Raw genomic sequence first — 13,403 nt, forward strand, 5'->3', positions numbered from 1 at the left:
AGGGAAGCCTGAATCATTGACGCTGATTCTTGTTCATACCTGGGTGTGACCCTCATACCTCTGTTCAGCAGCCCAGAGTCCGGGCCTAGGATCAGGGGAACACATGGACACCACTAGTCCCAGCCCCTAGAGTTACTTCTCCCTTACAGTGCTGAGGTCTTCAAGATCATGGTGAATTTAGCTTATAATTTCACCTTGACTCAGGTTTTCCACACTGCTGAAGTATTGAAACAGCATTGTTGTTTTAAAATTGAACTGTCCAAACGTCTCCATAATTTAAGCACCAACAGATTAGTGCTCCTCAAATTCTGGTGTGAAAACAAATCACCTGGGGAATTTTATTAAAATCTGTATTTAGATCCAGTAGGCCTGGGGTAGCATCCTGTTTTTCTAACAGGCTCCTAGGTGACAATGGTGTGGCTTATCTGAAGCCTTGACTTCAATAGCAAGTGTAGGGTCAGAACCTCACATGCCTTTCCTCTCTTAAGGCAGGCCAGGGCTCCTCAGTGCTTCGGGAAAAAGAAATAGCTTATTAATAATGGAGCGATCATCAAAACTTACTCATAGGATAAACCTAGAACATATTATACAGGGTGAAGCTGTCAGAAACAAATATCGTATATTAATGCATATATATGGAATCTAGAAAGATAGTACTGATCAACCTATTTGCAGGGCAGCAATGGAGACACAGACATAGAGAACAGACTTATGGACATGGTGGAGGGAGGAAGAAGAGGGTGGGATGTTTGGGAGAATAACATGGAAACATGTACATTTCCATATGTAAAATAGGTAGTCAATGAGAATTTGCTGTGTGACTCTTTAACAACCTGGATGGGAGGGATGGGGAGGGAGGTGGGAGGGAGGTTCGAGACGGAAGGGACGTAGGTATACCTATGATTGATTCATGTTGATGTTTGGCAGAAACCAACACAATATTGTTGACCATTTATCTTTCAATTAAAAATAAACGAATTGAATTATTGAAAGATTACAGGAAACATATAGAAACAATAAAGAAGAAAAAACCTTACTCATAAATCGGCCAGTTTCAGGGTCTCTTTCCATTTTCCAATCTGTGTATATCACTTCACCTTCCTAAAAACACGACAGGTTCCCGATGAGTACACTAACAACTTAAGAGACAAAACACCTCACATTCATGTGCTAAGACTGATTGCAACCAAACACAGAGCAGCAGGTTGATTTAATCAAATGACAGTTTGGTGCAGTGAGGGTGATGGGGAAAGGTTCAAAAATGATTACTTGATTTTATATTAAACAAACAAATGAATTTGTTGAGTTTTATCTGCACATAGTGGTTGGGAGAACACAAGCAATTATGAAAATAATCTAGCTACACAAAGTCCAACTGCTGGGTTGCCAGAGTCTGTTGTTAACAGAAAATTGTCCCAATGGATGGAAAGCTCCAGAATGGGGGGGGGAATCTCATCTAGTTTATTCAGCAATTTGTTCTCAGCATGTTACAAAATAATCGTGCAATAAGAGAGAAAGAGGAAATATGTATTCATCATATAGTACTCATCATCTTTGAATGCTGAGAACAGGAAACAGAGTTCCAACCAAACAACATAACAAGTAATATATATTCCAGTTCTATTTATGGCCATTTTAAGGAGAAGAGAAGACAAAGGAAACTGGTGTAAATAAAAGGCAGAAATTACCACTCAGAGGAGAAAGACAGAGAGAACCAGTGAATGACAGAGATGGGGAAAGGTTTAGAGAAAAAATTTAGTCTCATGCCACTATCCTATAGATGCAAAACCCAGACATAATCTCCTAATCTCATTTTTTTTTTCACCAGATAACAAGAGGAAAACACAGAGAAAGGTGTATCAAAAAATGAGTTAAGAGGACTCAGAGAAGGGGGTGGATTGGGATTATAGGTGAGGGAGGGGAGATGGAAAAACATTTGATTTATACAAAGTGTAGGGCAATCTCAAACAACCGAGGTCACTCTTTCACTCATCTGTGCTTTTATTCATCCACGTCAACTCACTTGACAGACAAGGACTGTGTTTGGTGCTGGAAATTCAGAGTCTGAGCACAAGTCTTCCCTCCCCTCTTGGTACACAACCTAAGGGAACAGGCACCTGGGATATGTCTACTGTACACGTCACCCTTGGGGCTATGATTTACTCCAACACCATAAACTGTGGTGTTGAAGACTCTGGAGAGTCCCTTGGATAGCAAAGAGATCCAACCAGTCCATCCTAAAGGAAATCAATCCTGAATAGTCATTGGAAGGACTGATGCTGAAGCTGAAACTCCAATACTTTGGCCACCTAATGCAAAGAATTGACTCACTGGAAAAGACCCTGATACTGGGAAAGATTGAAGGCAGGAGAAGGGGACAACGGAGGACAAGATGGTTGGATGGCATCACCGACTCAATGGACATGAGTTTGACTAAACTCTGGGAGTTGGTGATGGACAGGGAGGCCTGGTGTGCTGCAGTCCATGGGATCACAAAGAGTCAGACACAACTGAGCAACTGAACTGAACTTAACTGAACTGACAGTGCTTGTTGGAGTTGTCAGGAGCTTTACATATGTGACCTCAGCCTTTGCCAAAGTCCTCTAGGAGAGTCTCCTGGCTCTCATAGCTGAAATGAGGAACTTTGACATTGAACTGAGTCAAAGGAATAGTTTGTACCCAATTAATAAATATTTGTTGAGAGCCCATTATATTGGGCTTCCCAGGTGGTTCAGTGGGTGAAGAATCTACCTGCAAATCAGGATACACAGGCAGACATGAGTTTGATCCCTGGCGGGTGGGGGCGGTGGGCATCCTCTGGAGGAGGGCATGGCAACCCACTCCAGTATTCTTGCCTGGAGAATCCCATGGACAGAGGAACCTGGTGGGCTTCAGCTCATAGGGTCACAAGGAGTTGGACATGACTGAAGTGACTTAGCACACATGCACATACACCCATTATATCGCCAGCTACATGGCTAGAAACCTTCACATCCCTCTCCATCTGGTTACTTAGTTCTGACACTTTCACTCCCCCTACACCTATGTGACATTCTCGTCCCCACTGCTCAGGCTCTCTTCACCCCTGGGTGGGCCCACCAGAGATCACTGTCAACCTGGCCTCTCTGCTTCCAAGGCTCTACTCCCTCCTGATGCAGCCCTCTGCCCCCCTTAAACTCCTTTAAATTCTCTATCCAAAGTAGAAGGATCAGTCAGCCACATCAAGGGCTGGTAGAAGCGTGTCCCACTGGAATGTCAGCCCCTAGAGGGCAGGGAATTCTAGCTGTTCTGTTCACTGCTGTGTTCCCTGGGTGAAGAACAGTGCCCAGCATATATTAAATGATCAATAAATAACTGCTGAATGAATGTCATTTATTCCAAGGAGTGTAGGGACCTGAAAGGCAGGAAAGAGTTTGGTACAAAAAATGAGAGAGAGAAAAAAATCAGAGCAGACAGAGTGAGGAAATTGATACAGATGAGGTAGAGAGAGAGAAAGGAGGCAACTTATGCAGGAACGTACAGGCCTTGGTGTAAGGAGTTTGGATTTTTCCTGTATCATGAAGAAGACACTGAAAAGGAGTTAAAACCAAGGGTATCGTGCTTTCAGTGAGTTCAGTTCAGTCACTCAGTTGATTCCGAGTCTTTGCGACCCCATGAACTGCAGCACACCAAGCCTCCCTGTTTTCACCAACTCCTGGAGCTTACCTCAACTCATGTCCATTGAGTCAGTGATGCCATCCAACCATCTCATCCTCTGTCGTTCCCTTTTCCTCCTGCCCTCAATCTTTCCCAACATCAGGGTCTTTTCAAATGAGTCAGCTCTTCGCATCAGGTGTTCAAAATATTGGAGTTTCAACTTCAACATCAGTCCTTCCAATGAACACCCAGGACTGATCTCCTTTAGGATGGACTGGTTGTATCTCTTTGCAGTCCAAGGAACTCTCAAGAGTCTTCTCCAACAAAACAGTTCAAAAGCATCAATTCTTCTGCGCTCAGCTTTCTTTATAGTCCAACTCTCACATTCATACATGACCACTGGAAAAACGATAGCCTTGACTAGACGGACCTTTATTGACAAAGTAATGTCTCTGCTTTTTAATATGCTATCTAGGTTGGTCATAGCTTTCTTTCCTTCCAAGGAGTAATTTAATTTCATGGCTGCGGTCACCATCTGCAGTGATTTTGGAGCCCCCAAAAATAAAGTCAGCCACTGTTTCCACTGTTTCCCCATCTATTTGCCATGAAGTGATGGAATCAGATGCCATGATCTTAGTTTTCTGAATGTTGAGCTTAAAGCCAACTTTTTCACTCTCCTCTTTCACTTTCATCAAGAGGCTTTTTAGTTTTTCTTCACTTTCTGCCATAAGGGTGGTATCATTTGCATACCTGAGGTTATTGATTATTTCTCCTGGCAATGTTGATTCCAGCTTGTGCTTCATCCAGCCCAGCGTTTCTCATGATGTACTCTGCATATAGGTTAAATAAGCAGGGTGACAATATACAGCCTGACGTACTCCTTTTCCTATTTGGAAGCAGTCTGTTGTTCCATGTCCAGTTCTAACTGTTGCTTCCTGACCTACATACAGGTTTATCAAGAGGCAGGTCAGGTGGTCTGGTATTCCCATCTCTTACAGAATTTTCCACAGTTTATTGTGATCCACACAGTCAAAGGCTTTGGCGTAGTCAATAAAGCAGAAACAGATGTTTTTCTGGAACTCTCTTGCTTTTTTGATGATCCAGTGGATGTTGGCAATTTGATCTCTGATTCCTCTGCCTTTTCTAAAACCAGTTTGAACATCTGGAAGTTCATGGTTCATGTATTGCTGAAGCCTGGATGGAGAATTTTAAGCATTACTTTACTAGTGTGTGAGATAAGTGCAATTGTGCGGTAGTTTGAGCATTCTTTGGGATTGGAATGAAAACTGACCTTTTCCAGTCCTGTGGCCACTGCTGAGTTTCCCAAATTTACTGGCATATTGAGTGCAGCACTTTCACAACATCATCTTTTAGGATTTGAAATAGCTCAACTGGAGTTCCATCACCTCCACTAGCTTTGTTCATAGTGATGCTTCCTAAGGCCTACTTGACTTCACATTCCAGGGTGTCTGACTCTAGGTGAGTGATCACACCATCGTGATTATCTGGGTCATGAAGATCTTTTTTATACAGTTCTTCTGTGTATTCTTGCCACCTCTTCTTAATATCTTCTGCTTCTGTTAGGTCCATACCATTTCTGTCCTTTATTGAGCCCATCTTTGCATGAAATGTTCCCTTGGTATCTCTAATTTTCTTTAAGAGATCTCTAGTCTTTCCTATTCTATTGTTTTCCTCTATTTCTTTGCATTGATCACTGAGGAAGGCTTTCTTATCTCTACTATTCTTTGGAACTCTACATTCAAATGGCTATATCTTTCCTTTTCTCCTTTGGTTTTTGCTTCTCTTCTTTTCACAGCTATTTGTAAGGCCTCCTCAGACAGCCATTTTGCTTTTTTGCATTTCTTTTTCTTGGGGATGGTCTTGATCCCTGTCTCCTCTACAATGTCAGGAAACTCCATCCATAGTTCATCTTAAAGATTTTCTTTCTAAAGCTGTCATCCCTGACTTATAAAACTTCAGTGTGCACAGAGACAAATATTATATGATTCCACTTACATTTGACTACTAAAATAGTCAAATTCATTGAGAAAGTAAGTAGAAATGTGGTTGCCAGGAGCTGGAATCAGTAGGGAATGCAGTTACTGCTTTAACTGGGACAAAACTTTAATTTGGGATAATGAAATAGTTCTCAAGACGAATGGTGGTGAGAGTTACTCAACGATACGAATGTCTTAGTACCACTGAATGGTACACACAAAAATGGTTATGATGGTAAATTTCATGTTTATGCATATTTTGTCATTATTGTTATTATATATATATAATATATATAAAACATATATATTATATGTTATGCATATATTGTCATTATTGTTACTATGTCCAATTGCTATTTACCTTTTGAATTGAGTGAGTTTTTCACTCTCCTACTAGATTGTACTGACCTAACAAAGCAATATATTTTCTTAGTAAATTTGAAACACTTAGCATGGTTTTTCCATATGGTATAGGTGTTTGATAAATATTTGCAAGTTGATAATTTATTAGTAAAAAGAGTCATACCTACTTTTATAGTCTTTTATTAGTAAAAAGTCATACCTCATTTTATAGGCTTTTATTAGTAAAAAGTTATATCTAATTTTATTGACTGCTCATATTTATGAATTTAAAGACATCTAAGAACTTGATAGACTATCCAAATATGAATCTATGAGACAGTGAGGTTAAAATTTTTAAATCTAAGCAAGCATATAAAAATATGAAAACAAGATTAATATTTTAAGCTAAAAGAAGACTAAAAAAAGTATTGTAACCCCTCATAAGACAAACATACTATAGAGGCCATAATCATATATTTAAATGTAATTTAAATGCTAATTTTAGAAGCAGGTAATTCCAACTCACCTCTGTTCCCACAAAGAACTTGGTGCAGAAGTCATCTATTGGCTTGAGAATATTGTTCAATGCATTCTCCAGATTCTGGTATGGGTTCATTTCTCCTGCCTTCACTGCTTTGCTCTGGGCTAATATTTTTTCTTTTAGAGACATTTGGATAGAAGAAGCACATATTTACATTGAAAGATCTTCTAAAATATGATTAGTTTATATTCTCTGTCCTTTGTCACACATATCTACCCTACTTCCTCCCCAGTGTTGTGGGCATAAGTCCAAGAATTTTTAGACTTCTAATTTAGCAGTAGAATGCCTTTTTCTTTTTTTTTTCTTTCCATTTATTTTTATTAGTTGGAGGCTAATTACTTTACAATATTGTAGTGGTTTTTGCCATACATTGACATGAATCAGCCATGGATTTACATGTGCTCCCCATCCTGAACCCCCCTCCCACCTCCCTCCCCATCCCATCCCTCTGGGTCATCCCAGTGCACCAGCCCCGAGCACTTGTCTCATGCATCCAACCTGGACTGGTGATCTGTTTCACACTTGATAATATACATATTTTGATGCTGTTCTCTCAGATCATCCCACCCTCGCCTTCTCCCATAGAGTCCAAAAGTCTGTTCTATACATCTGCGTCTCTTTTTCTGTTTTGCATATAGGGTTATCATTACCATCTTTCTAAATTCCATATATATGTGTTAGTATACTGTATTGGTCTTTATCTTTCTGGCTTACTTCACTCTGTATAATGGGCTCCAGTTTTATCCATCTCATAGAACTGATTCAAATGTGTTCTTTTTCATGACTGAGTAATATTTCATTGTGTATATGTACCACAGCTCTCTTATCCATTCATCTGCTGATGGGCATCTAGGTTGCTTCCATGTCCTGGCTATTATAAACAGTGCTGTGATGAACATTGGGGTGCACGTGTCTCTTTCAGATCTGGTTTCCTCAGTGTGTATGCCCAGAAGTGGGATTGCTGAGTCATATGGCAGTTCTAATTCCAGTTTTTTAAGGAATCTCCACACTGTTTTCCATAGTGGCTGTACTAGTTTGCATTCCCACCAACATTGTAAGAGGGTTCCCTTTTCTCCACACCCTCTCCAGCATTTATTGTTTGTAGACTTTTGGATAGCAGCCATTCTGACTGGCGTGTAATGGTACCTCATTGTGGTTTTGATTTGCAAAGAATGCCTTTTTCAAGCCAAAGTTTATATGGAATCCCTTGCCTGTAAACCTGATCAAAGCTACACTGCTCTGGTAAGTGTTTCCTGGGTGGGAAAAGGAAGACTCCTCTGCCCACTTTTCAGGGGCTCTAAAAGTTTCCATGGCACAGTCTGAAAGTCACTTGTACAATACCTATATCATCTCAGAATTATTGACAGTATACTGGACACAAAATACATCCTCTAGGTTATATAACACCCTTGAATTTTCTCAATAAGAGATATCATTGATATTTCCCTTGAATTAACACCCTTGACAATCTCTAACGAGCAATTCACATCATTTTTATACAGTTGGCATCATATAGCAATTTTTAAAAAAAATTCAAGGTTAGCCTTTTATGTGTCAATTTTTTTAATTCTAAAAACTAAATCCATTTAATGTGTTACTTGTGTTTGTCATAAACACAGCATGTTGAACATTATTTAATGCTGGCCGATTATTTCAGGTTTATTGTTTATGAACATCAGTGATTATACTATACCATAGCTCTCCATGCAAACAGTGAGAGCACAGCTAAACTAGGGGGTGAAATTCAAATGTCATCTCTAACTTTTATATTTTTAAAAGCATCTGATTAATTTTAATTAATCTAAAATTAATAAATGCTATTTTTTGAGATCTTAAATTAATAAATGTTAATTGAAGCTTTCAAAAAGAGAGAAAAGCATGAATAAAAGAGCAAAAATCATTCATTATCATATTTCCCAGAGGTATCATTATTAAAATATTTGTCTATTTTCCTCTATTACATTTTGGTGATTATAGGTAGACAATTTATTTTTTAAGTGGGTTTTCCAGCTTTTCATCCTTCTTTTCTATTCTCTTAAAGATTTATCTTGAGCATTTTTCCAAATCACTTATTTTTTTATGTGATATTATATTTCTGGGAGAGATCATAAAGAAATGTAAGCTCACAATACTTTACTCATCACACACACCCTTAATATATCCTCTGGGTTATATCAACCATGGAAAAACCAACAAAAGTATAAATGAAAACCAAATAGGAGAAGAAAACTTCAACTATACTAAAAATACATTTTGCATTTCAAAAACACTTTCCCATAATTTCAGACAAAAGTAAAAGATAATCATCACGACTTAGTAATCATAGTCAACCAACACTTCCTTCGTTTGGGATCTGTACACTTTGAGCAATCCTTTTCACACTGGGTAAGACATTAAAAACAAGTACCAAAGTAAGCCAAACATGGAATCTTTAACTAGCTGTATTACACAGTGTCATCAACATTTCAAGAAATAACTAGACACATTCAACCACATTGTTCTTACTAAAAGATATTATTCACAATGCATGTAGCAAGAGCAAAAAAGGCATTTCATATCTATTTAACACACAAAATTAAAATCATTAAAATATTTATTTCAAATTGTTCATTCTCATTTTTATGTCTGTTTTTCTCTTTTTAAAATAATGTACATAAATATATTACCAGAGTAGAACATACATAAATACATTGTAAATAAATACATGTTCATTGGGAATATGTGCCTTAAAAATGTTTCCTGAGATACGTTCGTTAGGTTACTCCTTTCTGCCCATGGATGCTGCCGAGATAGTATCACTGAAGTCTTTCCCCCCTCCACTGCCGTCATGTCTAAGTCAGAGTCTCCCAAAGAGCCGAAACAGCTGCGGAAGCTCTTCATCAGAGGATTGAGCTTCGAAACAACTGATGAGGGTCTGAGGAGCCTTTTTGAGCAATGGGGAACACTCACAGACTGTGTGGTAGTGAGGGATCCAAACACCAAGCGCTCCAGAGGCTTCGGGTTTGTCACATACGCCACGGTGGAGGAGGTGAATGGAAGGCCACACAAGGTGGACGGAAGAGTTGTGGAACCAAAGAGGGCCTTCCAAAGAGAGCATCCTCAAAGACCTGGTGCCCACTTAACTGTGGAAAAGGTTTTTGTTGGTGGCATTAAAGAAGACACTGAAGAACATCACCTGAGAGATTATTTTGAACAGTATGGGAAAATTGAAGTAATTGAAATCATGACTGATCGAGGCAGTGGCAAAAAGAGAGGCTTTGCTTTTGTAACCTTTGATGACCATGACTCTGTAGACAAGATTGTCATTCAGAAATACCACACTGTGAATGGCCACAACTGTGAAGTGAGAAAAGCCCTGTCTAAGCAAGAGATGGCTAGTGCTTCATCCAGCCAGAGAGGTCGAAGTGGTTCTGGAAACTTTGGTGGCGGTCGCGGAGGTGGTTTTGGTGGGAATGACAACTTTGGTCGTGGAGGAAACTGCAGTGGTCGAGGTGGCTTTGGTGGCAGCCGTGGTGGTGGCGGATATGGTGGCAGTGGGGATGGTTATAATGGATTTGGTAATGATGGAAGCAATTTTGTAGGTGGTGGAAGCTACAATGATTTTGGCAGTTACAACAATCAATCTTCAAATTTTGGACCCATGAAAGGAGGAAACTTTGGAGGCAGAAGTTCTGGCCCCTATGGTGGTGGAGGCCAATACTTTGCTAAACCACGAAACCAAGGTGGCTCTGGTGGTTCCAGCAGCAGCAGTAGCTATGGCAGTGGCAGAAGGTTTTAATTACTGCCAGGAAACAAAGCTCAGCAGGAGAGGAGAGCCAGAGGAGTGACAGGGAAGCTACAGGTTGCAAGAGATTTGTGAACTCAGCCAAGCACAGTGGTGGCAGGGCCTAGCTGCTACGAAGAAGACATGCTTTAGACAATACTCATGTCTATGGGCAAAAAACTCAAAGACTGTACTTGTGACTAATTGTATAGCAGGTTATTTTAGTTTCTGTTCTGTGGAAAGTGTAAAGCATTCCAACAAAGGCTTTTAATGTACTTTGTTTTTGCACCCATGCTGTTGATTGCTAAATGTAATAGTCTGATCATGACGTAGAATAAATGTCTTTTCTTTTTTTTTTTTAATGTGCTGTGTAAAGTTAGTCTACTCTGAAGCCATTTTGGTAAACTACCCCAACAATGTGAAGTTAGAATTCCTTCAGGGTGATGCCAGGTTCCTTTTGAAATTTACTTACAACCTGCTTTGGTGGAGAAGCTGTTGTCTTCAGAACCTTGGTGTAGTTGAACCGACAGTTACTGTGTTGTGACCTGGAGTTCACCATTTAAAGGGTCACCCATGCAAAGTCATGGAGGTTTTTTTTTTTTTTTTGGTTATTAATGCTTGTTGGCAAATACTATGCAATATATCTAAATTGAATTATGGTACCAGTTACAGTTATAGACCCTGGGAATGAAGCTTGTGTATCATCCATTATCATGTGTAATCAATAAAAGATTTAATACCCTCAAAAAAAAATGTTTCCTGAGGGAGTGCTCCCCTGGTCTAACAAGGGGACCAAGTGCCTCATCCAAGGGTCACTGCTGATAATGCAAAGGCAAGGTAAATGTGTGAAAAGGAAAAGGCATTGTGGACAGATTTAGTTATCCTCTGTGAGAGACTGGGCATGAAGCCTGAGGAGAGAGGCAGGGATGACTCACGTGATGAGCTCTATTCCAGATGCACTGATCCTGTATGGGTAGGGTGGGTTCCGTACAAAGAGACAGTGAGAGAGAAGACTTAAGGATTCTCAGCACAGGTGGGGAGTACACTTATGTTATCAAAGGGGGAGTGTGCAGCTGGGAAAACACACAGCTGAAGTTAGAGCTTGAGGTAAATTCCTGATGGGAGGGCAGCCAGGTGAGATGGAGCCAGGAAACAGATCAGAGGAGGGAAACTAAAGAGGGATCAGGAAAATCTCAGAATTCAAGCTGAGAGCTCCAAGAAGATGGGCTTAGTCAGTAATATTTGGTGTGATAGTCAAAGAGGATGAGGCCTGAGGGAAATGTTATCATCAGTTGCATTTATTCAGACTTGCTTGGAATAACTTGGATATGTATTGAATTCAACATCATCCACACAGGTCATGAATTTTCCATCAGCAGCTGCTAATAGTTGCTAACATTTACTGAGTGCTGACTACATACCAGGCACTAAGCTGTGTGCACTAAGTCATATCATTCCATTCTCACAATAACTCCCAAGGTGTTGAAGTGTTAATCCTCTTTCAAGGGTGAGTAAACTGAGGGTCAGAGAGATTAGTAGCTTGCCCAAGGTCTTACAGATGGTAGCTAATGCTGACTGCGAGTTGGTGATAGGCAGTTCTTACAGCTTACATGTATTCGCTCATTTTATCTTCATAGCACTGTAGGAGGTAGTTATTGCTATTATTTACTCCCCTTATTTTCATCTCTCTCCTTTCAAACACATGGGGGGGAAAAGGCACAGAGAGATCTGTTCAAATAATAAATTGTGGCTTTTGGATTTAAACCCAGCCTCCAAAATCCACATCCTATTGCTTATAAGGATATAAAGACAGCACCTCAAAAAACTCTGAAAAATTACTCCCAAAGAGGCAGGGGGGAAAGGTGACTGTATATGTGATTTTGGTGAAAAGAGAATATATGCAATCAAGCACATATTTTTCCAGAAGGTTTCTACTAGTCCTGTGAAGCTTCTGGTATCATGAGGAATTGTCATCACCATGAAGGACTTTAGTGCTTTTCTTGATAAGAGGAGATAACAACAATTGGGCTCATAAAATTGGCACCTGAAAATCTCTCTGAAGATCACTATTTAAAAGAACATTAGAAAAAATTTACCATGAAAGAAATGGATAGAAAGGACAAAGTGCATAAGATTCACAGAGTTGCTTTCAAAGAAAATTCAAGAGAATCTCTAGATAAACTAAAAGATTTAGGCAAGTTAGTTGCTTTGAAATCAGCATTGTCTTATACCTAATATACATTCAAAATTATAATTAAAAAAAAGAATCCCCATTCACAATAGCAAGAGAAGTTTTAAGAAATATAGAAAGAATTCTTTTTTAAGAAAGGAGATTCAGACTGATTGCAAAAATTAAAAAACCTTACCAAAAAGTTACTCTTTAGAAGAGCACTGACTTTTATGGCTCTAACATGGCAGGCCTGTGGCCACCAGATGGCAACAGAGTACCAGACACAAACGGAAGGAGTTCTCAGGAAAATGATGATAGAACAGCATGAACCTGTGATTCCTGGTCAGTGAACCCATCATAACAAGCAAAATGTGATAGTGAAGCCTATGAGTGTGTTCTAATCAGCAGGTCCAAAATCTGACCAGAGTAGGTGGATAGACGGCAGTGTGTGCAAGGAAGATCTCAAAATACCATAGTTAGATCTCCAGCTCCTGAAAGGTGACCGGCAACAGGAGGCAGGACATGGTCATGCCTTTAGAGATAAGAGGCATATGTTAGAAAGAGCCAGGCGATCACCAAATGAAAGTTAAGTCTTTTTCTGATTTATGGTTCTGTTGACATATCAACTTAATACAGGTAAGAGGACATGGCCAACTACAGTCTCAGATGAGAATTAAAAACATATGTCCATATCTCCTTTCTGAGCTGATTTAGTCAAATATGCCTTTTTCTAAGAAATCCCCAAGGGCCATAAGAAGTATATGTTAGAAAGATCCAGGGGATCAAGTGAAAGATTTAACTTGGTGATCCCCTGGATCTTTCTAACACATGCCTCTTATCTCTAAAGGCATTACTATGGCCGTGTTCTGCCTCCTGTCGCTGGTCAGCTATCAGGAGTTGGAGATCTAACTATGGGATTAGAGAGTCAAACATGACTGAGTGACTTTGGGCTTC

General features: G+C 39.7%; 2 protein-coding genes across 3 annotated transcripts in view; one reads left to right on the plus strand and one right to left on the minus strand.

Annotated features, from left to right (window-relative positions):
- The window catches only part of DNAI3 (dynein axonemal intermediate chain 3), a 79,895-nt gene that overhangs the window by 16,807 nt on the left and 49,685 nt on the right, over window positions 1-13,403 (minus strand). For both annotated transcript variants that reach the window (XM_065928064.1, XM_065928055.1), the window contains 2 exons: window positions 6,502-6,632; window positions 1,038-1,101 (listed from right to left, as the gene is read on the minus strand). In XM_065928064.1, coding sequence (XP_065784136.1) covers window positions 1,038-1,101; window positions 6,502-6,632 — 195 coding nt within the window. The remainder of the gene's footprint in view (window positions 1-1,037; window positions 1,102-6,501; window positions 6,633-13,403) is intronic.
- On the plus strand, window positions 9,344-10,312 carry LOC136163608 (heterogeneous nuclear ribonucleoprotein A1-like). Its single transcript, XM_065928042.1, has one exon. It carries the CDS (start codon window positions 9,344-9,346, stop codon window positions 10,292-10,294), a length of 951 nt encoding a protein of 316 aa, XP_065784114.1. The 3' UTR covers window positions 10,295-10,312.

Source organism: Muntiacus reevesi, chromosome 1 (genome assembly GCF_963930625.1).
Source record: "Muntiacus reevesi chromosome 1, mMunRee1.1, whole genome shotgun sequence".
Lineage (NCBI taxonomy): Eukaryota > Metazoa > Chordata > Mammalia > Artiodactyla > Cervidae > Muntiacus > Muntiacus reevesi.

What these genes read in the sequence shown, in the direction of transcription:
- LOC136163608 (XM_065928042.1), top strand. Translation starts at nt 9,344, where the DNA reads ATGTCTAAGTCAGAGTCTCCCAAAGAGCCGAAACAGCTGCGGAAGCTC.